This window comes from Protobothrops mucrosquamatus, unplaced genomic scaffold, assembly GCF_001527695.2.
Source record: "Protobothrops mucrosquamatus isolate PMUCROS unplaced genomic scaffold, P.Mucros_1.0 scaffold_9, whole genome shotgun sequence".
Lineage (NCBI taxonomy): Eukaryota > Metazoa > Chordata > Lepidosauria > Squamata > Viperidae > Protobothrops > Protobothrops mucrosquamatus.
Window position 1 is genome coordinate 578,542 of NW_015386085.1, and position 26,767 is coordinate 605,308.

Here is a 26,767-nt window from a genome sequence, read left to right on the forward strand (position 1 = left end):
TTAAAAGCAGATAGGACTTTTTTTTTACATATCTCTTAGATTGATTTTATTGAAGCAACATAAAAATACTTGGAATTGAAAAATAATTTTACAGCATTATGCCAAAAGGCAATTTCACAGACTTCGTAATGTATTCTATAATTCTTCAGAGATAATTTAAATACTTATTTTCCTAAGTTCACAGTTCATGGATATTTTTTCTTTTAAAATGATATGAATTGACTTACCTGGGTAGACACCGATGCCTGGCTCTAAGTGGCTAGTCCAGGTATTTCTAGAATGAAAAGCCCATGTAAATCCCGTAGACATGTCATGTGTCCAACCACAAAAATCTTCGGGAAGATCAAAGTTGCAATTAAATCCTGTTGGGACCTGGAAATCTTGTAAGAAAACAGTACAACATAAAAATAAGATCAAAGCTATTTAATAGCTAACATAGTTGGCAAATCATAAATGGTTATAGAAATATAAAGTCTTTGCAATGTGTGCAAGCATACAAATAGACTAAGGGTTCAGATAAATCTGAAATAAAATTTTGGAATTAATTATAAAGAATCCTTCCTATGTAAAAATGTTCTTGTTTTGAATTTACTTTCAGAAAATATAATAAGGCAAGACTTTAAAAATTGGACACTGGAGGAAACTAAAAATTGCAACTAAATGAGAAAAATACTTAAATTTGACTTACAATTACAGATGAAGCAAAGCATTTTAACATTGGAGATGTTTAAGGATATTTTTGAACAATGGACCCAGAAGTTAATTTTAGTAGTGTCTGTTTCTATAGAAAGATTGCATCTAATGGAATGTAATGGACTCCTGGGGGGGGGCACGCTCCACCGGCAGCCAGATACCCTCATACCAGGATGGCTGGCGGGCAGGGAGGATCACCTAAAAAATTGATGGGAAATGGAGGCAGGAGACAAAGAGGGGTTAAAATGGTGAGTGCGAGGTAGGAAGGGAGAGAATAAAGGGTGACTGAAGAGGAGAAGGGGAGGAGGTGAAGGAGGAGGAAGGAGAATAAAGGGGAGCAGGATGATAGCAGAGGGGGAAGAAAAGAGGAGCTGAAAGCAGTGGAAGAATAGCCACTGAGCCAAGTATGTTTGTGTGTGTGTGTGTGTGTGTGTGTGTGTGAGAGAGAGAGAGAGAGAGAGAGAGAGAGAGAGTGAGTGAGTGAGTGAGAGAGAGAGAGAGAGAGAGAGAGAGAGAGAGAGAGAATGGTTTAGGAAAATGTGAGCAAGATTGAGAAAAGGAGAGGGTGAGGCAGAAGAGATCTACCCACTGATCCTGTGGCCACCATCCCCACGTGGCAAGGGTTACCTGGCGAAATAGAGGTGAGCAAGGCAAGGGCAGCGGAGCTAGACAAACAAGTGTGTAACAGAGCCAGGTGTGGAGTTGAAAACAGTGGAGCCAGACAAGACAGCACGCAATGGAGCCAGGCGAGTGGGACAATAGGCGAGCGGAGCCAAAGCCAGACGAGCCAGACGAGCTGGAGGTGCAACGGAGTCAGATGAGCGGGACGGCAGGCAAACCAAGTGGGACCAGATGATTTTGAGGATGATGGAGGCGAGCTGAGCAAGTGGGGCTCGCGGGAGACCGACCGGAAGTGGGCAATTGGCCAGGGCAAGAGACAGTGATAGAGACATTGTGGTGCCAGGCAAAAGACACGAGGCAAAGGATGGGACTAAGAGTGGGGAAGAGTCAAATTGCCTGGAAAAGGGCACAGAGGGACCCTTTTGGGGGCAGTTCTAAAAGTGGGGACTCATCCGGGATCGCTCTAGCTTTTTCTCAAAGGAGGAGTGATCACACCCAGAGACATGAACCAAATAAGTAAAATGGACTCCACTACCATTTCTATTAGTTCAGTAGGCTATTTCAATGTAGTGACTGATATTTCAAGGGATACTTGGACAGAGAAGGATATTCTACAAGAGGTAGGGCTCTATCCCCAGACCAGAGGGTATTTATTGTGGATATGGTGGAGGATTGGACACCTCTCCCTCCTACCATTATTGGAGTGGAAGAGAAGGATCTCAGCTTGCTTTGAGGCTTCCAGTTAAACGAGGACATAAGGGTGCGGGTGCAGCCAGTGAATGAGGGAGTAGGGACAAGGCCAATTCCTTAACTGGGACATCTGCCCCGAAGGAGAAAGCACACATCCCTATCACATCACAGACAGAGCTTATCAAGGCTATGGAAGACCTTGTGACCATGTGCACCAGGCTGGCAGCAATCACTCAGGGGCTGGGTATAGGAAACTATATGTCTTTTCAGTGATGCAACCTGCACTAGTGGAGGAAAAAGAGTACAAAGCCTGGATGGAATAAGCTATGCAGGCAGTAGAGATATAGGATGTTCCAGAGGCGCAAAAGAAGCAGAAGATCATGGAGAGTCTGAAAGGTCCTGCTGCAGAAGCTGTTAGAAATTTAAAGCTTAGCCGAGATCATCTATGATTCATGAATACCTCTGCATATTGCAGGATGAATTCAGACAAACAAAGACAGTTTCTGGCCTGATGCACCAGTTTGAGCACATGTACTAGAAAAAGGATGAAAGACTGTCTGGATATATTAAATGCTTGAATCAGTTATTATATCAGATCGTGTTGAGGAAGGGGATGGAGCCAGCTGAGGTAGATTGGACTAGATGCAACAGATTCTGTGAGGTGCCTCACAGAGAGACTCAGTCTGGATGCAGCTAAGAGCTCTGGGTAAGGCAGTTACCTTGGAGTATTCTGAACTCATAGGGAGGGTGAGAGCAGAAGAGGCAATGGAGGATGCAAAGGAAGTGTGGCTGACTCACTGCCAGAATTGCTGCAGGAGCTGAAGTGGTGAGCGCTGCAGATGCTGATGCCAGACTTACCGCCTTGGAGAATCACATATCCTGACTGATGGAGGCAATGGCCTCATTGACAGCAAAGGCTGCCTCAACCCCAAGTGGAGATGTGACAGGACCAGTCAAAGGAGGGGCGGGTATCTTTGCCCCAGCTGAGAAGTTGCTGAGATCAGTGATTTGTTATCATTGCAGGGGTGAAGGACACTATAGACATACCTGAGACCACACAGACCAAGAAGTCAGACACAGTTGGGAAATTACAGAAGGTCCCAGTGAAGGAGCCAACTGGGTACCCATCTATGCCAGCTTGCTCCAGTCTTAAGAAAGGCAGACAGCAAAATTGGGCATTGCAACCACAAGTGAAGCCCTACCTGGCTGCAGAATCAGTGGGAACACTTTGTTCTTTCTACCTATGAGGATCTAGCGAGGGTAAAGCAGTGAGGCATCGCAACAGGTACCAATAACAGCCTTTGCAAGCCCAGAAGAACATCCAGGCACAAACCATCAGACAAGATGCCTTATTCCTCCCCAACAGAGTCCTTGACAAATTAGTGGGCCCCTCCCTCTTAATGCCAGTGCAAGTGGCGGGTGTTTACACAAAGGCTCTCCTGGACTCAGGCATGCAAGTGACTCTGTTCAACAGGGATTTCTATGACAGACACCTAAAGCACCTTCCCCTACAAAAGCTGGACAATCTGGAGATTTGGGAATTGGGACTAAGAAGTTTCCTTACAACAGTTATTTACCCTCCAGTTAATGTTTGGCCCCGCCTGTGGGGCACCCTGAAACTGTTGATACCTTACCCATTGTATGCATATGCCCCCCAGAATCAATCTGAACAATTGAGAGAAGACTGCTTTTATTTGCCCTCTGGGATTCTATGAGTACAGTCAGATTCCCCAGGGTTTATCAGGGCCCCAGTGACTTTCCAGTGACTGATGGAATGAACAGTAGGAGACATGAACTTGATCAAGGTGCTAATATATCTAGACAACATCATCATCTTTGGAGAGACATTAGAATAGCACAAGGAGCACCTGGAGAAAGTCCTAATGTGTCTCCATGATGAGAGTTTGAAGCTGTCACTGGAGAAGTACCAGTTTTATCAGCCATCAGTCACTTACCTTGGGCATGTTATCTCCACAGAAGGGATATCGACCAATCCCATGAAGCTTGAAGCCATCACTTCCTGGCCCAGAATACAAAGCATGGGCGAGCTGCAATCATTCTTAGGATTTTGCTCCTAATGTCAGTGATTCATTGGGGGGGGGCGGGTGCGAAGATAGTCCATCCTCTCAATTACATATTTAGGAATGAGGAAGCTAAAGATGTGCCTGGCTCTTTGAATAAGCCCCACCAAAGTTAGGGGCCCAGGAAATCCTGGCAGTCAGTACAAGGAGAGTGGACCAAGCAGTGTGAGCAGGCTTTTTGCCAAATGAAGAGGAGCCCCTATTCTGGCCTATGCAGATCTGACCCTATGAGTTACATGTTGATGCTAGTAGGATGACCTTGGTGGGATATTGTATCAAGAACATGATGAGATATTTGAGGCTTGTTGCCTATGCCAGCAGGAACCTAACCTCACTCAAGAAAAGCTATTCCACTCATAAAATAAAATCCCTGGTGTCAAAATGGGTGGTGGTGGACAAGCTAAGAAACTATATGGGGCAGAGTTTAAGGTCAACAATAAATCTCCTCCGCAGGGCATCAGTGGTTGGCTGTTCTCTCTGGATTCCACTTCAGCCTAAAGTACCAGCCAGAAATGGGGATCAGGGATGCAAATGAGAAGGCCTTATGACCTAGGGCTGCTGACAAAGACTGGATCAATTGACCCCAGCGGGCATACAAACCCTGTTTCAAGGGGTTGAACAGCAGGCTAGAGGAGCAGCAGGGCAGAGGTGATTGGGGTCACCAAACTGTACTACAATCCCACACTGGTGAGAAACAGAGGCCTGGCTGTACTAACCAAGAAGGACCTGAGGAGGAACCAGGGAGAAGACCGTCTTTGCAATCTGGCTGCGAGGGCTCTGGAGAGTGGGGGACAGGAGGCCCTGTTAACCAACTGACCAAAAGAAACCTGACCATTGCATAAAGAATGGGAACAATCATAGTTCCATGGTGGGGTGGTTTACCAGCCCCCCCAGACAGTTTCAAGGAAAAATGGCTCTTGAGGAAAAATATAGGTGGTGGTGCTGGTTGTGTTACATAATGACCATGGACACTTGGGACCAGAGAGGACCTTCAAACTAATGAGATAAAGGCAGAAGTTGAGAACTATTGTCAACCCTGCCTGTATTGTATTGAGCAACAGACCCTACCCCCCCCCCCACTCCAATGGGTCATCTATAGAGCCAAGACCTCATGGAGCTACTCTGCATTGACTTTCTGTACCTAGAACCAGATACCAATGGGCAGGGGAATATGCTGGTGGTAACCAATCACATCATCCACTATGCATAGGCTTGGAGGAGAGGCAAGTGGACCCTCTCCACAGCAGTTGGAACCTGAGAATGAGCTCCCAGCTCCAGGGACCCCTGAACCTGCTAAACTTTTGGAGGAAGGCTCATTCACCCCAGGTAAGCCCAAAGAGCCAAAAGAAGGGTGATACACCCCCCTCAGACACTCTAGGCAGGTCATAGCATGGAGGAGGTGAGGTGGTGAGTTCACTGTTGGTGAACTGTTCACCACTCTTTGGAGCACCAAAGACTCTTGGCTGGGGAAATGTGTAGCAGACCCCCAAGTGACAGCACTCCACCAGTGGCCGGATATCCTCATACCGGGAGTGGAGGTATCACTCAGAAATTTGAGGGAAGGAGCAGCATTGATGAAGAGGGGTTAAAAGGGGGAGCACATGGTGGGAAAAGAGAAAACAAAGGGAGACTGAAGAGGAGAAGGGGAGGAGGAGAAGGAGGCAGAAGGAGAATAAAGAGCAATAGGATGATAGCAGAGTAGAGGGAAGAGAGGAGTTGAAAGTAGAGTGGAAGAATAGCAGCCAATCAGAGAGAGGGGGGAGAGGGGGATAGAGGAAGAGACCTACCAGACAACCCCATGGCTGCCATTCCCATGTGGTAAGGGTTACCCAGAGAAATAATGGAGGTGAATGAGGCAAGGGCAGCAGAGCCAGGTGTGGTGGTGAAAGCAACGGAGCTGGACAAACGAGCGTATAATGGAGCCAGGTGCAGAGGTGATAGCAGCGGAGCCAACAAGGCAGCGCATAACGGAGCCAGGCGAGTGGGGCAATAAGTGTGCAGAGGCAGAGCCAGATAATCCAGATGAACCAGAGGTGTAGGTGAGCCTGACGGCAGGTGAGCCAAGGCAAGAACAGCAGGACCAGATGAGTTCGAGGCTGGTGGAGGTGAGCTGACTGAGTGGGGCACATGTGAAACTGACTGGAAGTGAGCAGTCGGCCTGAGCAATAGACAGTGATAGAGACACTGGGGCGCCAGGCAAAGAACATGAGGCAAAGGACGGGGCTGAGGGTGGGGAAGAGCCAAATTGCCTGAAGAAGGGGACAGAGGAACCCGGACTCTAGTGGCCCTTTCAGGGATAGTGCTACAAAGATGTTATGGAAGAGGAACAAATTCTACCTCGCAAGTTTGAGACAGAGTTGAAAGTCGATTTAAAAATGATACACTACAAGAATGACATAGTAAAAAGAATGTTATTTTGGACCTGCAAAAGAAACTGGCTGATGTCTTAATAATTAAAAAGAATATACAAATAACAAATCAACAGAGTGACCTGAATACTTTTCCTATATTGGATTTATAAAAGAAGCTTGTTAAAGTTTTGAAGGATTTTATGAGAAGGAACAGAGAAAAACTAAAAAGAAATCAACTTCTATGATATTATTTGAAGGGACTAAAGATCACGATTATTGGATGTAAGGAGATGGAATATAAAATTTGTTTATTTGATCAAGGTTAAAAATAGATATATTGTTATCTCTGGCAATCCTTAATAGAGTTTTACTGACATCCACACTAAAATGACAAGGATTTATAGCTTTGTTTGATAAGAGATGGGATATAGAAGGGAATCATATCATTTAAGAGGGTGGTAAGTTACTAAATTTGTTTTTATTCGTAATGAAGGGGGAAGTCATTTCTTTATTTATTTTCTTTTTCTTTACTATGTTGGAAGTTAAAAGGCCTGGGATCTGACCCCACACGTATACTTTTAGCAGCCCTCTGAACTGCCGACCAGCCTCAGAATAAACCTTTAACCCTAACAGTTAGACTAGCATCTCACTGGCTCCATCTAAAGGCAGGAATCCCCTCAGGATAAGGAAGATGCCAGATCCCCTCATAATAAATCCACACTTAGGGAGGAATTTATATATCTGAGAGTGATCTTCCTTTATGGCAGCAGCCCCCAAACTTTTGGGCACCAGGGACTGGTCCCATGGAGAAAAGCTTTTTCTGTGGACTGGAGGGGGTTTAGTTTTGCTACTGCCTGCATCTTGCACAGTGTTTCTCAACCTTGACAATTTTAAGGCATGTGGACTTCAACTCCCAGAATTCCACAGCCAGCATTTCTGGCTGTGGAATTCTGGGAGTTGAAGTCCACATGCCTTGAAATTATCAAGGTTGAGAAACACTGATCTTGCGGATGGGGCTTCATTTGTTTGTGCCGCCCAGTTGCTGGCATACTATGGCCCAGTACCGGTCCATGGACTGGAGGGTGGGGACCTCTGCCTTGTGAATTTCATACACACCTCAGAATCAAAGCCCAGGACAGGAGCACCTCAATCTGCACAGGAAGGACAATTGCCTTTTGACAAAGTCAGACACTAAAAGCAGCACATACACCAACCACAACCCCTGAGGTCACACCAAGGACCAGTCCCCCTATAAAACCAAAATCTCTGGACCCCATTTTCTCTGTAGCCTACCCTCCAAAACAAACCTCTTTGCTTTGGGAAATACATGGATCTCGTTTCTCACAATATGTCTAGATTTCATTTTTAATTTGTTCTTGCGCCACCCTGGCTCGTGGAACCCCCAAATTATTCTTCGAACAATTATATTCTTATTTTATTCTATTTCCCTTTTCATTTCACCTTTTTTCTTTCTTTTCTGCACTTCTACTTTTTGCTTTACTTTTATTTTTTTTTCAATTTATGTTAGTTTTTACTGTTGTAAGTATAATTTTAATAAAATTATTATAAAAACACAAAGAAAGAAAATAATACATATATCATATGATTGTTTATTTTGAGGTTTAAAATCACAGCTAAATCAAAATAAAACAAACAGAGGTTATAATTAATGTAATCCATGATGAAGTAGAAATTCATCAATGCACTGTATAATGTTTAGATTACTTGAAATTCTAGGTGAATTTTCCCAAGGCTAACTGCTTATCTGAAAATCAGCATGTCTGAAAGAAGGTTAAGTTGAAACAAGCAGATGCTTCCACACTATTTGAAAAAATGAGGCAGGGGAGGAAGGGACCATTTTATCTGAAGCTACTCAAGGTTATTTCTGGATACTTTAGTATGGATATTGCTTAAGTATCCATATATCAGGCGGTTCCCCTGAAACCACTCTTAACATTAAAATAAATCAATGCAATGTTTTGTGAAGTAACTTACTCCTTGCTATTAAATAAGATCAGACTTCTGATCAAGCCTCTCTAGAGTTTGGCCTGTCACTAATAATATCATTCTGCAGTTCTGAGATTTCTTGGCTAAGAATGAGGGAGAAGCAAGAACAATCACTTAGCTGCAAACTCTTTACTGACAACAATACAAACAATCCCTATAAGTGGCTTCTAACTCACTGACATCAGAGAATTGTTTATTCTCTTCTAGCCAAAGAGATGGAAAGATAGGAGGGAATGCGCATACAGATAGTCCTCAACTTACAATCATGCCCAAAATTTATGTTGCTAAGTGAAACATTTGTTAAGTGAGTTTTGCACCATTTTACATCCTTTCTTGCTACAGCTGTTAAGTGACTCATTGCAATTGTTAAGTTGCTGTTAAGTGAATCTGGTTTCCCCATTGACTTTGCTTGTCAGAAATTCACAAAGCTGATCACATGACCCCTGGACACTGCAATTGTCATAAATATGAACCAGTTGCCAAGCATCCAAATCACGTGACAAAGGGTATGCTGCAGTGGCTGTGTGAAAAACGATCATAAGTCACTTTTTTAAGTGTCATTGTAACTTTGAATGGTCACTAAATGAACTGTTGTAAGTTGAGGACTACCTGTATTACATTACATTGCAGGGTCATGAATATCCTTTGAAAGAGGTGCTATGGAATGAAAGGGCATGGTACATTTTTTCCCCCAAATCCTGAAAGGACACGATCTTCTCTACTTGAGCTTGGAAAGAAGAGGCAGTAACTCCGAGGATTCAAAAAGAACTGCTTCATAATGTTCTCATGTATGATGAAGCACCTCTTTCAAGGGATTTGCAATCCTAACATAAAAAACCAGCCACATGGACAGAGCAAAACAACAGCACAAGTATCTATCACCCCTTGCCATGGAATGGGGGTGCTGCCACTGCTTGTCATTTTGAGATGTTTAGCCTTCCTTGGGAAAAGAAAAGGAGTAGGAGGTGAAATCATACAGTATGGCTATTTACTACTTCATAAGTGGTACCTCAGATATAACATACTAAGCAATGCCAGGCAAATGGTGGGGTGAGTGATCTTAAGGAAAGCCACTTGAGATGGGATTAACAGAGGCTCTGGCCCCTTGGATGGAGTATATTCATGCAGTAGACAGTGCTGTGGATGGCTGTTGCCTACAACCTGAACAGGGACAAATGGTGTGAACTGCAATAGAAGAGAGCAGTTTGGTTGGGAAGTGAAAGAGGAGTTGCAGGAAAGCAGGCAGCCTGAATACATTAAACCACAGGTTTAATGACATAATGACTCTTAAGGTCCAGAAGAGAAATAACTCTCTCTTGAAATCAGCATGGTCAGACCATTGGTGAAGATACTCAAGAAATGGTTCATTAAAGAAACTCTGATATAACTTTCGACTCTCAACAAATTCCCACCAGCCTTCCTAATTATAAAAACATCTGGAAAGCCTTAGATTTTCTACTCCTGACATAAAGGTTCTGAGCTGAGGCCTGCTACAATGCCACCTACCTGCTTGTACTGAGGGTTTCTTCCTCCCCTTGCTGAATAGAGTTTGAAAACTTCGAAGCGGCAGTTAAGGTACCTGATTACACAAATGTTTACGTGTGCAGCTCTACCACTCACACACTTTGCACATCTTGTGTGAAATTTGATATGTTTTGACTGGCTAAGGAAATACCTCCATTCTCCACACAACCATCACCACAATCTGTTGCCTCTTCATCGGTGGAAAACTGAGTGGTCATCTCCTCACTCTTCAATGTGGGCTTCAATGTCTCCGCAGTGGACTTAACATCTGCAATTTAAAGAAAAGAGAAAAGAAAGGACAAATGAATGATCTCACCAGATTCTAGATCAAAGTGAGATAGCAATCATATGTGATAGCAAAGAGAATTTTAGTTTTCTTCACTTCCTATTTGGCCTCAGCTTGCCTGGGTAAATAATACTAGGCCAGTTCGTTATTGCACAACCATTTACCACTCTTTGAATGATAATCTGGCAGATCCAAAAAGGCTTCAACAAAAAGATCCAGTCCTTAGGAAAGCAAGTGACTACAAGTAGCCCCTGACTTATGACCACAACTGAACCCAAAATTTCCATTGCTAAACAAGACAATTGTTAAGTGAGTTTTATCCCATTTTATGACATTTCTCGCCTTAGTTATCACTGTCATTAAGTTAGTAACATGGTTATTAAGTGAATCTGGCTTCCCCATTGATTTTGCCTGTCAGAAGGTCGCAAAAGGTGATTACATGACCCCGGGACACTACAACCATCATAAATACATGCCAGTTGCCAGCATCCAAATTCATTAGCCAATGAATATTTAAAAAAAAGATGAACAGTGCTATACTGGTTCCCATAAATAATCATTACAAGACAGACCCAGGAAAGAAACAGTTATGATCATAGTATGACATAGGAACAAGAATTCATGCCTATGGTAGCCCAGGCACCAACTCTACTCTCACATCTTCTCTAAAAAAAAAAACCCCTAGATTTTGACTTAATAATGTCAGTCCCACAAATCAAGAGAAGCTGTTTGTCTTCCACTTTTAATACATGCCATTGTCTATCAGCAATATACACCACTTTCTGTCCCCTTTACATAGGACAAGCTGTCCAAACTCCATACAACAGAAGACATGGATACATCAGAAATGGCAATATTTTTAAAGCAATAAGAAAACGCTTCTATATCTTACACCTCAAGAACTTTCAAAGAGAAAAAAAATGCAACTGATGATAAATTCATTAATAAATTCAACACCATTTTTACAGATTATGAATAGATCAAAGCTTTTGACCAATGACATGTTAACTATCAAAAATGTTATATCAAACCTGCGACATTATGCAGTTTCACCCTTCTTCTCTCTTTTCATTTCACCCTGTTCCCTTTTTACTCTCTTTCACCAAAACATAAACCTACTATTTATGGATTTAAACTATTATTTTTCAAAATAATAAGCTCCTATGATAATGGATTAGTGGTCTTTGTGATGCCACAGGCCTCTTGGTTGTTTTTATTACAATAGACTATCACAGCTGGAAACAAATCTATTTATTTTTGTTTATAGCCATTATGTAAATCTGAGGTCACCAGCATATACTAAGATAAAATATATAATGCTGTCAACTTACAGCTCACTTTTTCTTTCTGATGGATCCTACACTCTCTTCAAAAATAAAAATTAGTATCTACAGTACAGCTCAGTGTTTTATTTGAACTGTACCCACTGCATGAAATGAAGCAGAAAGGATGAGAGGCAGGATCATGAGGAATCAGTGGTTTTTAACCACTTTAACTGCTCCTCATGGATGACATTTTGTGAATGAGCAAACCTTTTCCCACCAGCTGTTTAGCAACAGCCCTCAGCACAACCTCAAAATCTCAGGGATGCCAACTAACACAAAAAGAACTGTCCAGTATAAATAATTAAATCTTCCATATTTAAAATCTCTCTCTTTTTCAAAGAATTCTTTCTTTCTGAGACTGTAGAAATACAGTCCATTTCTATCTTTTTCTTTTTCTTTTCTCCTCTCCCAAACATTCTGTGTATATAAATATTCTTATTTCAAGATTATACATTGATGGTGTAGATCAGTGGTGGTGAACCTATAGCACGGGTGCCAGAGGTGGCACTCAGAGCCCGGCTCGTGCGCCATCGCCCCAGTCCTAGGCCTTCAGCTGGGTTTTATAAAACCTTTTCGCTTTAGGCCTCCGCTGCCGTGTGCAAAAAAAGAGAGGTTCAATCAATCAGTCAATTTCAACTTCTTGCGGGGAAAAAAAAAAGATCTTGCAAAGTTGGAATTGATTGATTGAACTTTTTAGTCCTACCCAGTCTGCTGTTACCACTGCAGCCATGCCCAGCCAATGGGCCATGTCCAGCCAATGGGCCACACCCACCCAATGGGCCACACCCACCCGGCACCCAACGATGTATAAGTGGGTTTTGGGTTGCAGTTTGGGCACTCGGTCTCTAAAAGGTTCGCCATCACTGGTGTAGATTGTTTTCTATGGTAATAAAAACATATAATCTGTAGATGCCATAAAACATTACTGATTTAATGCTTCGAGGAATGTATTCAAACCCTCATAAAAGTCCCTTTTTTGCAGTGAATATTCTTATTTTGTAACTTCTTATTCTGAAACTTTCAGTAAATGATTCTGCTAAACTGTTCCTTACAAACAACTAGCATACGGAACACACAGGGATACCCAGCAATCAAGAGAAGGCAGATTATGTGGCCAAAAGTGTGGATTAACAGGATTCCTGGTGTATGCTAAGTGGGCTCTATTCATGGATCAACACAACTAGCTGGCAGCTGCCCCTAATTTGCTGTCCAAATTTGAAGGCTAAGATTAGTCTACTTTGGATCCCTTGTGTTCATGTGCCTGGTGCTCTTGAAGACTGCCTGTGCTCCCTTCTAAGCTTTCATGTTTCAGAACAGCACTTTGCATCTGATGCAACATAAGGTCGTGGTAACAAAGACCATTAAAACCACAGCTGCATATGATCCATAAGGCAATGGGAAAAGAGGAAAGCAATTATTCATAGATGAGTAATTATGCTGTCTCTCTGAAAACACCATGCGGACAAATACCTTTGCAAATATGAACCAAGCATAGGAAGTCTGTACTGGAAATCAAGTAGAACTAAAAAAAAAAAAAAGGAGGAAAAAAAACCTGCCAGATGAATTTTAACTAAGTAATGAATTCAAACTCCCAGCAACCAAGTCATAAAATTAATAGAAAGGTTCCCTTTTATGTGCAGGATAATAAAGTAATGGACGAAAGGCAATTAAGTTTCCCACATGCCACAGATATCAATATAGCTCAAGTCCCTTCTGGAGATTGATTTATGGATCCAAAGGAAATAAAGAATTCTTTCATCTTTGGGCTTGGTGGTCAACAATCTTTTTTAGACTTGTAGTCTTACTGGTTTTTATTTGAACTGGCAAAGAGATTTACTGCAGCCCTAAGAAAACTGACGTCAGGAATAATACTTTTTTCTTTCAAAAAAGGAGTAAGACACAGAGAAAGCACACACACACATTCAAATGAGCCAGTGCATAAGAACAGGTCACGCAACACTTCAAATGGCATATCTATGAAGTACAAGAAGATTTTTAAAGTTCTGTGGCTTTTTGTAGACAAGCGCATGATTACATTTGGCTGTACAGCTCACCACTCCAGGAAACTCCCTAAGAGTGTCAAAATCAGTTAAAGTCACAAATGAATAAGATCTGCAATAACTTATATTATAAGTACTTGCCCCTTCAATTTAAAGGAAGAAAAGAATGAGGTTGCATTATAGAGAACCATTTTATCCTCTTAAGAAACTTTCTGTGCAATATCATATGCTAGACTCTATAAGACCAGTGTTATCATGAAGCTCACAGATATGATATACCAACACAAATTCTAAATGAGGAATATCAAATTCTGTTCAAGTAAATAAACAATGAAAAATCAGTTTCATTGGCAGGAGAGTTACTATTTGGCAGATATTTGCTCAATCTGTTGAGATCAATCCAGTCAGGTTAGGGTGCTATGTGAGCATATTAGGGAAAGAGAGAGAGGAAGACAGACAGACAGACAGACAGGGAGGGAGGGAGAGAGGGAGATTTCATGAGGGTGAAGGTTCATTCTCCAAGCTTGTAGGCTGGTTTACAAACATTTCGTTACCAGGCTATGTAACATCTTCAGCGGAGTTTAGGGGAGAGTTTCATGTTGTAGTCCTCTCTTTGCAATAGAAGCTGGCTGGGCAACTTGGGCCAGTCTTTTTCTTAGCCCTCTAGACTGAGAAATCGCAAAGCATCTATCTACCAATTGGACCAGCATGATTGATTACAGTTCATAATATTTACTGAAGAGGACTTCATCATGTAGTGGATTTATTTAGACTGATCACACACACACACACATTCTGACACTTTGGTCATGCTGTGAGGACAGGAGTTTGCTACTTGGCAAACCTCGTCTGATTACTTCGTGCCATGTCTAAATAGCTGTTCAGCATGTGACGCAGTACAAAATAATTCTCAGGCTTTCAACAAAATACTACACAACCTCTGAGCTGTATGATTTATAAGTTCAAATCTGTTATACAGCCATACATCTTCAAGGGTATTAACAGCAGCTTACATGAAAAGAAATTGAACAAAATGGTTATTAAAAATATCTGGGGAACCAAGAAATCCAAAGCTGAACATCAGATGCATTAAACCCTTTCCTTTTGTACTCAGGAGATTTACAGCAGGAACATAACTTCCAGAGAGATCTTTGAACATGAAAGCCCCATAGTGTGCCTGCATCCTCTGCTGGAGTAATTTAGAAGCTTTGCAGTGTCATATATGGTCAATAGAGTTGCGCAGATTTCATAGCAGAATAAAGCAAACTTACCACAACAGCAGGGGAGACAACATGTGTTAAGAATGGAACCTATGCAAAAGAGAGTCTCCCTCCTGCTGGGCAGTTTATGTACTGCAAGAGGTAGTTGTGGATCCTGTTACAAAGCTGTCAAGCAATTGAAACCAGATGTTTGCAAGTTCAAAGGAGAGAGAACCAGTCACGAGCTAATATTTGTCAATCTTCAGAAGGGAAAAAATGTTGGCAGGCCCTTGAAACAAGCCAGCTGTTGACCTAATGTTTCAATTTTTCTTCCTACCAAGTAGCTAGAATGCCAAATGCTCCTGGCCCAAGTTCCTGTAAGAGGTACTTCAGGTCTGAAGGGCTCCAGAAACGGATCACTTAAAGGTCAAACTTGCAAGTCACACCATAAGTGGTCATTTACTGCATATTTAAATAATTTAACAAGATCTTACTAAGGCCACAAAGAGAAATAAGTACCACCATAACTCACAGTCCTTGAGGGTTAAAAAAACCCAATCTAGCACCAAGTTGCAAAGAAGAATGTTCTTCAAAGAGGTATCCAAAATTGGTTTAAATGCAATCAATTAATGGTTTTAGGAAGTGAGGCGCAGTAAGGGCAACCGGCAGATAAATGTGAAGACCCTAGACTAGTGTTGTCTAGTCTAGTGTTGTCTAGTCTATTCTGGATCTAGCTTTGGTTTGTCTTTCTTTCAAGAAAAAAAAAATCCTAACCTGAAACTGATGATCAGCCTAAGGCTTTATGTAAAGGTTCTAACAGTAGATTGAAAGGCATTCAGTCAAGTGCTTCCCAGCAAAAGCATTTCTTATGAATAACATTAATGGCATATGATTAGGCTATAGTCTTTCTTCTAGACACCTAACATTTAGATGAAAGACCATTTAATCCAGGGGTGTCAAATTACCGGCCTGCGGACCAGATGCGTCATGCTGAAACCGTGCCTACCCCATTGCTGGCAATGGAAAAAAAGTCATGAAACATCACGACATGTCACGTGACGTTGCGAGTTTGACACCCCTGATTTAATCATATGAGCCTCCAATTTGCAGCCTGAAATGATATTAAGTGAGACATACAAGAAGCCACAGTCCTTGCTGTTTGTATTTCTAAAGTAGTGTGGGCATTAGACATTTTTGCCAATTGGGAGTTTATTATACCAGCAGATTTCTTCCATTCCAAAAATGTGTGTATTTATTTTTTTTTAAAAAAAAATCTCATTTATTTATTTGTTGGTTGGTTGGTTGGTTTATTGGCTATCTCAAGGTAGCATAGATATTTAATGCTGCCAGCTCCCATTTTCCCCTAAGTGACAATCCTGTAAGATGGTCTGAGAGATTTTTATATTCTGATTCCTGGACAAAGACAAATGTAATAATGTTGGGCAGGATGTCCAAGTTATATATCAATATTTTATGCAAACTTTCCAAAATTCTGTCTCCAAGTGTAGCTTTCCCTTGCCTGAGCAATCTATACTCATATATGGATACTCAAGCAGTATCATGCTTCTGATAGAGCAGCATGGAAGTTCCCACAATATCTTCCACACTGAGGCTATGATTTTTAGATTTGTGGTTCAAACATTCCCTGTCAAATAAAAACACTCTGTATAGCAAAAAGGGTCAGTTTATCAATTTTAACTTAAAATTGTAGATGTGTTATTATTTTCATATATATTTGATAATGCATGCCAAAGTATCATACAGTTTATTTATTGAAAGGTAGTAACAATCCAGTGAGGGAACTGCTTCTTTGGAAGTTTGTACAGACCAAGCCAATCTATACAAACAAGCTTTTTACAGATGTGGTTTCCAAACAGAAATCAAACCTTTTTTACCAATGACATCTGGAAAGCAGACTGACTGCTAGATGCATCTTAACAAAATAAAAGAGAAAGTATAATTTTCTAGCTCTAATAGTCAGCAGTAAAAGGATTTAGTTGGTAGTGGTAGCTTGTGCTGTATTTTTTGTCATTTCAGCTAAGCCTGGAAGGTAGAGGGCTAAATCCAGCTGACGGTTTTCATACTTTATGATTACACATCAAAAGGAAGAATAAGCAGTTTCTTTATAAAATCATATGTGTAACATTTTGATTCCTTAGATCGACAGATAATTGGTCTCTCTCTCAAGAATCCTGAAATATAAGAGTTTAACCTTGTGGAACAGATATCTCAAGCTGAGTCTTCCTAGTTCTTGAGATGTTCCTGTTAATTATACTGAAATTCTTCCTAATGTATGTTGCTGGGTATATGAATTAAAATAAAGGATCTCACGAAACATAGCATAAAATCAGAGCAAGGCAATAATTAAAACAGACATACAGAGTCATCAGTTTTGAGAATTACATAAAGTGCAACTCAATTGCCCAGGACGGGTGCAGTCATTAGAATATTATCCCCCACCATTACATACCATTCTTCTTCTCATATACTTTTCATAAACATTCCTTCCCCTTCCTCTCCCCATTTTAAACCCTGATAATATATATGTTCGCTCATATAGATTATTCCACACATGCACACGTGCACCCTCTTGCTCCTCTTATTTCATTGGTAGAAATGGGGGACCTTAACATTTTCTTCGTGTGCTGAGATTCAGAATGCCTGCTCTCCACAAATAGGAAAGTCCTGGCATGAAGCAGTCAGAAGGCGGATATAAATGAGAAGGAAAAACTAAGAAAACTTATCTTCCTTTTTTAATCTGCACCCTGAATGCCATTTGGAAAGAATTTTCTTTTTGCTTTGAGGAAGGTGCTACAGGGCTATAGACACTGAATTTATGTCCCCACAGCCTAATAAGCTGTGAAGTTAGGCATATGTTTACAAGGGAAAGGGGTCCGAACATCCATAGCCAGTCATATACAAAACTTGAAGATTGTCCAGAAAGGAGAGTATAAAACAACTTATGAACTCTAATAGGCTGAGAATAAGCAATGAAAATAGTAAATGTTATCAAAGACATCTTCTATTAAAGATTTTCACAGTCAATATTGCCATCCTGAAAACATAAAGCTGAAAGAGAGGTTCACTATTGTTATGTATTCATGTGAATTACTTAAAACCTGTTGGAAAAGGTCAAATGGCTGCGTCCCTTTAAACCCCAGACTTTCTGTCTACAGACTTGTTAATTTGCATTTAAGCGGGAAAGCCTGCTTTAATTCTATTGGCCGCCGCCTAGCGGTGACCCGTATAAATAGAGGTTCGGCAGCAGTTAGTGCTGCTTCTGTTGTTAACTGAATAAAGAGTTGTTGTTTGCTCCAATCGCCTCGTCAATGCCTCACCAATCTCGAAACATAACAGCTATCATCACAGGAATACATACAGAAAACATTTCTACTCATTCTAGGCAGAGCAAGAATTATTCATCAGGAAGAGTGGGGAAAGGAAAATATTTGTGGTGCAATGTCATCAGTTTGGATTCTCACATAGAAACTTTTATGCAAACATTCCCAGGACCAAAATGGCTGAAGGATTCATGACATGAAATAGATTCATAGAGCTCTTACCAGTCCAGTCACACCCAAGGACTTCTAATCGCATCCCGATCCCTGCTGGAGACCATCTTTCTGGGTAAACTCTGATGAACTGTGCAGGAACAGGATCAAACCTTCTAACTTCAGGGGTGTCGTAGTGCATATTCCCTTCAAATATCTTAGAGAAACAAAGATTAAGTAGGACATTCCTTGGTTTAGAGCCATAAAAAATAAACAGATAATAAAAGAAGGCAGCAACTCTTTGGGAAACTGGTTTTTCTTTAAAATTTACCTGAAGTTTTTTTTTCTACTAAGCAACAACTGGGTCCAGTGTAATGAATTTGGACAACCTAAAAAATGTAACTAGTTATAAAATGACCATTGGAAAGACAGAATAGAAAAATGCTGGAAAATAATAATAATGGTTTAAACTCGGTCTGTTTGAAAAAGGACCTTTTTGTTAGCTTTCAGATAAGGATGTGCTGTTCTCTGCATCCAAATTCAAAAAGGTATTTCAGAGAAGGTTTAGGTGTCAGCAATCCCCTGAAGGAAGTTGCATCTTTCTCTGAGCTCAAAAGCCACCTGTGCAATCTATGGAAAACATGTGTTTGAATTAAGAAAGCACCACAGGGAGCAACAAGGTGCTTCAGAGTATGCATGGCTATTAGCATCTCCTTATCCCACAAGCAGATTTTCTTGGGATTGTATGACTGCTGTGTGAGCCCAGAAAGCACCAACATAAGTATATATTACTCCAGGGCACCTTTTCAGTTTGAATTCAAAGTGTAGCATTTTCATTAATAGCTTTTCATCAATTGCTGACATATTAGACCAAACCACAAAAGCTTGTAATATTTAAGAATGCAAGCTGTCAGTATCATCTTGTCAGCAGATTGCTTTTTATTGAGGTGAAGTAATACCGAAGCTGCTTTTTTAAGAATAAATGACAATACATTTATTGAATTTTACCTCTACTAGAGAAGGTAAAACGAAAAATACCCAATACATGTTATACCAAAATTGGCCAAGATTGTCAGAAAACATTTTCTATCTTAAATGCACTAGTGGTTGAACTATCTAGAGAAATTCTAACAGTCTTTTTCCTGGAAATCTGAAAGATAAATTTTGTTGTCATAAGAGACAAAGTAAATAGTAAACATTTATGTAAACAATATCATCTGCAAAACTACTGGTGAGCCTAGGTTACTTCGATTATAATTCAATTACATTAGCCAGGAGCAGAAATTTCCTTTATCTTGGATTTTAAGAAATTCAGCACAATATGGATTTTCTTCAGAGACCCTCAGGGAATATATAGTTCAATATGTCCAACTTCAGCCTATATAAACCAGAGTGTAACAGTGGCTAAGGTTTGAACTAGGCATGGGGAGACAGGCGTTCATGTGCATCCTCAGCCTGGAAGCTCCCTGGGTGACTGAGCCAGGCTCTCTTTTTCAGCCCAACCTACTTCACAAAGCTGCTGTAGAAATAAATTGGAGGGTGGAGTTCTACAATACTGCCTTGAGCTTCTGGAGGAAAGGCATGTTATAAATTAAACGAAACAGGTTGATGGGCAAGATCTGGTCAAATCTTGGTTATATCATTTCTCAGTACTATGTGACATTACCTGTGAAAAATGAAAGCTGCAAGTTGAGCAAAAAATGACACTTAAGACTGCTAACCACTGCAAGATACAGGGATCATATGACCTCTCTACTGAAAGATCTGCACTGGTTGCCAATTGCTTCTGAACAATTCCACATGTTTCAAAACTTGAATAGCTTTGGACCTGTCTGGCTCACGATGACCTTTTTTGTTATATATGTTGTTATGATCTACAGGATACGTCCTATGGAAGATGCCCCCGTGTCATAGGCCCATTTTCCTGCCCCATGGGAAAGAATTTGAAATGCAGTCTCCTAGGGGGTTGTGTTCTGTACTCATTCTCCTAGCATTCAGAAAATCTACAAAGATGTATCTCTTTTACCAGACTTAATTCCAGTTTGCTATATGTTGTGGTTGTTTCTTAAATTTTGTTAACCACTATAAGTAGAAATATGGTGTAAACCAAATAATAAGTGCAAACAAAAAAGTATGTTAGGAGTGGGTTGTAGCTTAATCTCTAGCCTGTTTCAAATCCTTATGTGTGAAAATCCTTCTAATGTAGCTTCAGGCTACATACATTCACATCATATTTATATGGTTTGCTAAAATCCTAAACTCTCTGCAGATGTTTCAATTACAATATCTAGTTAAAGTAAGAGCAAGATGGGCATATAATCCCACTTTCCTAATTCTCAACTCTTTTATGGATCTTCATACGTGGAGCACTTAGATCTCCAAGTAGTAAAGGTATGAGCTGAAAGATCATTCTGATGAACATGCTTAAAGATCTCTTTGCAATTGGGGGTCTTCTGTGCATGCAAAACTTGCAGCCTTGATTTGGTGATCATGACTCACATTCAGTTCAAGATGCAACAAAAATCCACGAAAAGCCCAACAAATCTCAATCACCCTGTGTTGAACTCTGGTGGCATGCTATGTAAACACATCAGCTAAAGCATACTTTTTGGTAGATGGCTATAGTAATAAGATGATAGGGCTTTTTCACCTTTGGTACAAGCTAAGGCAGTTATTTTCAAATAGATTTGATCTGAAAAGTAATTGAGAGGCAGGATATGGTGCTTCAGTTTCAAAATTACCCTTCCTTCCCTCTGTCTCCATCTCATTCCTTCCTCTGCTAGCCAGAGTTTGTGGCCAACTGAAAAGTTCCATGCCTAAGAGCAGGATGCTGCTGCCAAGCGGGATGCAGTCCATCTGACAAACCACACAGTGTGCTTTGGCACAGGACTTGCCTCCTCTTAGCTAGATGTTGATCCCAGATATACTGACTCAAATCTGGTACAACTCTACTGACTTCTTGTGTAAACACTACTGTTAATAGTCTTCTTCTCCTTATCTGCCCCACACATTTTTCCATCAAGTTCTAAAAGACACCTCTCTATGATACCATATGTATTAATTCAAAGAATTGGCTAGCAGAAACCTAGACTTCGTGTTTGTCTATGATTTAGAGCCTTGGGCCTCTTGAATTAAGGCTTTTACAGTGGTGCAAAAGTTCATCTCTTAAATCCTTAACAAGTAAGAATGTCATTGGAAAACTTGGAAAAATGAAGCAGGACCTTCAATAAGAACAACCAAATATGGGCTCTAAAGCAGGCTATTTTTATCACAAATGGTCTGTACCCTCACCTTCCTCTGAATCATATGGAGAACAATACCCTGCTATTCACTGAGGAGATAAAACTGAGACAAGGCAGGATACAGTGAACACCAGGGCTGTGCCAAACATTCTTTGCAGAAAGGGTGGCGGTGGTGGGGGAGAAGTAATCAAGACTAAGCCACCCTCTTGCTAAAACGGTAAAGGAAAAACAGCAAAGGTTTCCCCTGTCCAGTTGTGTCCGACTCTAGGGGGCAGCGCTCATCTCAGTTTCTTCTCTGTAGTGGTTCATTAACAAAAGACAAAGCACAACTGCCATCATTTCTAACTGGATACTACTTTGCTGTCTGTCCTGTTCTGTCTATCCAAGCCACCAAGATATCCCAATTTCACTTCCTACAATAGCATGATAGAATTATTGGTGAGGCATAGGGAGTGCTGGATATGGATGTAATCTCAGGCCTACATTTTCTATTTTCCCAGTCAACCAGAAAAACACTTGTGGGCCAGGGGGAAAAAAGGGCGACACCACCCCCACCCCCTGAGATACTGGGTTGAAAGACAAGATTTTTTACCCAGCACCTTTGTTGCACAGACCTCCCCAAAAAACAAACCCTGGACCAGCAATAAAACCCTATTTCAAGACTGGTGATTAGGCAGCCTCATGCACTTTTTGGAAAACCAACAGAAGAGCCCAGGGAAGCAGAGGGCCCTGCCTTGTACAGACATTGTGTCTTCTAAACTCTCAACAGAGCATTCCCCAACATTTACTGCTCTGTTCTGCTGGTACTTATTTCTAACATCTATGCACGGTAAGTGGTCAATGGTTGCTGTTGGGCGTTTAAAGACACATTCAGCCACTTGTGCCTTCACGTGCAATCTGAAATGAAAAGGCCCATGTGTAAATTTGCCCTATGAGGGAAAAGAGAAAGAAGTGAAAAATAGATGACACTTTCCAGCTTCTAAGTGTTCCAGCTTTTCCACTACAAGAAGATGATCCTATTGCTAAATAGGAAGAAAGGAAGGGAGGAAAGAAGGAGGAAGTTCATTCATAGATAAGAATGTACTTCCTCCTTCCCACGTCCTTTTAAAATATACATTCATCTTAAATGCTTTTATGCTCCTTCAGTCATTTCAGCTTTAAGCAGCTCACGAGACCTATTACATAACCACTAATCACCAGAATAGAATAAGGTTATTTTTATTCTGAGACAAGTGTGAAACATATGACTTTGTGGTTTGCACAAGGACCCTTCAAAGTGGATAGACTCCTTTGCGTCTCCTGAAGCAAAGGCTCCCATGGGTGTAAGCAGCCATAATAAATTTCACCAGGAAGGAAGAAGCAATAAAAAGGAAAAAAGTACCAGTGCCCTGTAGCCCACTGTTACATTCCAGCTAAGAAGTCTTACCTTTGGCTGCATGGTCCGGGGATCTTGAATTGAATGCCAGTCTTTCCCATCCATGCTGTAGGCCACTTTAAACTTCTTCACAAAAGCTCGCGCCTCTGCCACATTGATGCTGTCCCCACCTCGGGCCCCTTGGATAATCACTCCTTTCACGTTCTTAGGGAGGCCCAGGTCTGCCTGCAGCCACTCCTCACCAGGCTGGGCTTGAGGGATGCGGGGGAACCATCCTGAGCGGCTGCTGACTAGGCGTGCCACACTAGGAACCCAGTGATACTCTCTGGTAGAAGAAGCTGAGATCTGAGAGTCTGGGATAAGTCCTGAAAGCATCCCCAACATACTGGAACAGGGTGAATCTGTATGAAAAGGAGCAGCAGTAAGCATAGAAATGGGTATTATGTAAAATCAGTTGAGGGACAAAAAATCTGCAGTGAAATAGGAAGAATAATGCCTCATTGCAATCAACTTCTAGGTACTGAAGTTGAGTGCAAAAGCCAGCTTTGCTTTGCTTTGCTACAGCTTTCATGGGTACCAGTGATATATGTTACCTAGTTTGGGTAATGAAATGTCTGCAAGAAAACAGCCAAGCTCAGAGAGTACCATGGACATCAGCTTTCATAGGCTACAGGGACCCCTTGGTGGTTGCTTAAAATACACCCTCTCCCCAAATCCCTAATCCAAACTAGCCTCTGCTTCCAGCTAATCTTTCCTCCAGTAATAGCATCCTGATTGCTGTTCCAGCTCTTTTAAAAAATAAATATCATTAAATTCAATCAAATGATGGCTAGGCTCAATGTTCTCTTTTTACATGTAAATTTACTTGTGGCATGTGAAGCCACAACTAATGGGGTGGGGTGGGGGCAGAAGGAAAAGCAATTATATAAGCATCCCAGTGAGACTGCAACATTACTTATCTCATGACCCAGAATTTCCAACTTTCAAAATGTTAGTTGAACTAAGAAGTCGTTTGAAATCTCTTTGCTATGTTTAAAAAAAAAGAAAGAATCAAGATGCAGTGGCTCTACATTCCCAAATCAGGTAAAAATGCTAGAGTGAAGGGTCATTGAATCCCTCCTGATCATTTCATGATTGCAGCCTCAACTCAAGTGATTATTTGCATAGGCCAATTGCTTCTCCTTCTCCTCCAACATTTGTACTGGACAATCATGTTGTGCAAAACCCAGTATCAACTCTGGGCATTTTCCAAACCTCACTTAGTCAGTCCTCCAAGAAAAAGATTAGGAAATGCAAGGGCACTGATAAAACGCAAGCCTTTAAGTGCTGTCAGTGCTGGGCAGCAAAAACACAAGTACTCCCAAACACTGATTAGCAGCAATGCTTAGTATGACTGCATGTCTGCTTGGAAAGCCCCAATGATGCAATAAAGCCTTGTCAATATTCTCCTGGTACAAAGGCCAAAAGGATACAAAACAGCATTGGAGAACTTGAATACAAATTTTGTGTTCCCTAAAATGGTAGCTTTTGAACCAATTAGGATGATTGTGTGCTGCTTGGTAAAGGAGTGCCTGATGGGGCTAAGATTGTTCTCTTTGTAATGTGGGCCATTTAAGAAGAGAATAAACCCAGTATGCATGTATGTATTGATGGGCTGATTCAGACACAAACTTGTGCATTACCCTAATGAATCTTCAGATTTTTTTAAAAAAAAAATACAATAGCAGCCGCTGGGATGGGAATTTTCCCATAGAAAATAAAGCTTTGATGTAGCAATTTGCACTAAGACCATGGCGGATAAAGAAAGCTTTAATACCTCTCTCCCTGATTACCATATGAAATATCATTTTCTTTCTCAGCAGCTGCATTTGCATTTTTTAAAGTATGCAGGTTGAAGAAAAATGCATTTCAAGATAATTTAAGGAGACAAACCCTTGCATGCACAGCCTTTGGAAACTGCAGGAAATCCTTGAGGAAAAAAAAAAGACTTGTAAATTGGGTCCGTGTTATGATCCTTTTGGTAAGTCTTTCACGCCGCACTAGTCAAGTTTCAAGGAGAACCTCCCTCCAGAGACAAGGTCTTAGTACAGATAGTCCTCAACTTACAATCAGTCACTTAGTGACCAGTCAAAGTTATGATGGACCTCCCCAGGTACTACTTATGACACAAATTCAGTCTGATGGCTTTCCCACTCCCACCTCCACCCCGTGGTCATGTGACTGCAGTTTCCAATGTTGTTGTTGTTTTTGCCAGAAAGTGATTATTTACTTCTGGTTTCAGGCACCAAATGCTCATTGCGGACAATGGATTTGCTTAATGACTGCTGCAAAAAAAGGTCATAAATTTGGGTGCGGTCACATGCAGACCTTCTAAACAACCAACATAACTTACTGTCATTCTGGCATCTATTATGGTCAAAGGGTAAGGACTATCTGTAAAGGGAATGTAGTCAGTGGACTAGGCTGGTTTGGTTTGTTGGGGTTTGGGGCTAAGTGATACCTGTCCTCTTCCCAAAACTGTAATTCTACAGCATCATGAGATAATCTGAAGTGCCCATCTCAGAACATTCCCCATTTCTCTGCACAAGAAGCTGCCACGGCTGTGACACCAACAGCAACTAGACCACAATTTGTAGGGTCAAGCAAAGAGAGAAAATGGTAGGTCTTTCTTAGCGACAGAAAGGATACACACCTGTAATTCGGCAGCCATATAGCTCCAGTCGAAGGGCGATCCCACTATGCCAAACCTGGGGACGGATCCGCACAAACCGAGTCAGCACTGGAGCATGGATTTTGTTGAGAACCACTTCAGAAGCATCGGTGTTTGCCTGAAATACCTGAGAAAGAGACATTCTTAACATTTTACTTCCTCCGTTGCATAAAACTGAGCAAAACAGAAAAGAACAGATAGGAAATATAAGCAACTGGCTACGTAATAAAACAAAACAGAGGAGTAATTACTTTTCCCTTTGAATTCTTTGCCTTGGATAAGAATAATTTTCAATGCTGCACCATGTTTTAGGAAAAGGCTCTTTTACTCCTGTGCAATTGGCAGTGCTAAGCTGGATGGGTGAAACTCCCTTCAGTCCTACTATATTGCAACAGCAACATAAAAATACAATTCCAGACAAATCAATTAAATAAGAACTAGTTCTGGTTTTGAACAGACAAATCTGAAGCACATTGGCTTAATTCCCAGAAGTGCAAGATGTTCAAAACCCTCCTAAAATCTAGATCTCATTTGCCTAAAATAGAGCACGCAAACAAAAATAACTTGAACTACAGATTTTGCCCATTCATATTTGAGTTTCAATATTTACAAAGTGGGCGTAAGCAGTAATGATTATTGTCTCCAGCAAATTTTGGCAATGCCGATTCAAATCAACAAATTAATAAGTGAAGACTGTTGTTAGTGTACAATGCTTTGGTTTCTCCCATGGAATTATAATCCCTCCAAGAAAAGATGACAGTCACTTCTTTTCTATGTCCATGTGCAGACAAAAAAAAAAAACCATTTTAATAAGATTTTCACTTGATGCAACGTATGTTGCAGAATTATTCAAACAAACTCCTGTCTTACCAGATGGTCATAATCCTTAATTACCATATGGACCATTTCTTCCCTTTTTCTTCTACTTTTTATTAGCTCGGGAAAGTAGCAGCAATTTTTGCTTTATCCTTTGTTTAATACAAAGGCCCCCAAAAAATCTACAATAAATTGTTCCCATATTGTCTTTTATTACTTCAGTTTATATGCTGCTCCATTTCTAAAAAGTCCAGCAATTTACTATTAACAGCATAGTATAAAATACAGAAAATTGATGGCATAACCATAAAAGCAAGAAGGCCCTGACATGTCGCATTTGGAGAGCAAAATTCCTA

General features: G+C 41.0%; 1 protein-coding gene across 1 annotated transcript in view; it reads right to left on the bottom strand.

Annotated features, from left to right (window-relative positions):
* NRP2 (neuropilin 2) overlaps positions 1 to 26,767 on the bottom strand; it is a 159,256-nt gene that overhangs the window by 67,000 nt on the left and 65,489 nt on the right. The window contains exons 10-14 of the mRNA XM_029284702.1: positions 25,578 to 25,722; positions 22,937 to 23,286; positions 18,341 to 18,485; positions 10,119 to 10,235; positions 228 to 380 (exon numbers count right to left, since the gene is read on the bottom strand). Of these exons, the coding sequence (XP_029140535.1) occupies positions 228 to 380; positions 10,119 to 10,235; positions 18,341 to 18,485; positions 22,937 to 23,286; positions 25,578 to 25,722 (910 nt within the window). The remainder of the gene's footprint in view (positions 1 to 227; positions 381 to 10,118; positions 10,236 to 18,340; positions 18,486 to 22,936; positions 23,287 to 25,577; positions 25,723 to 26,767) is intronic.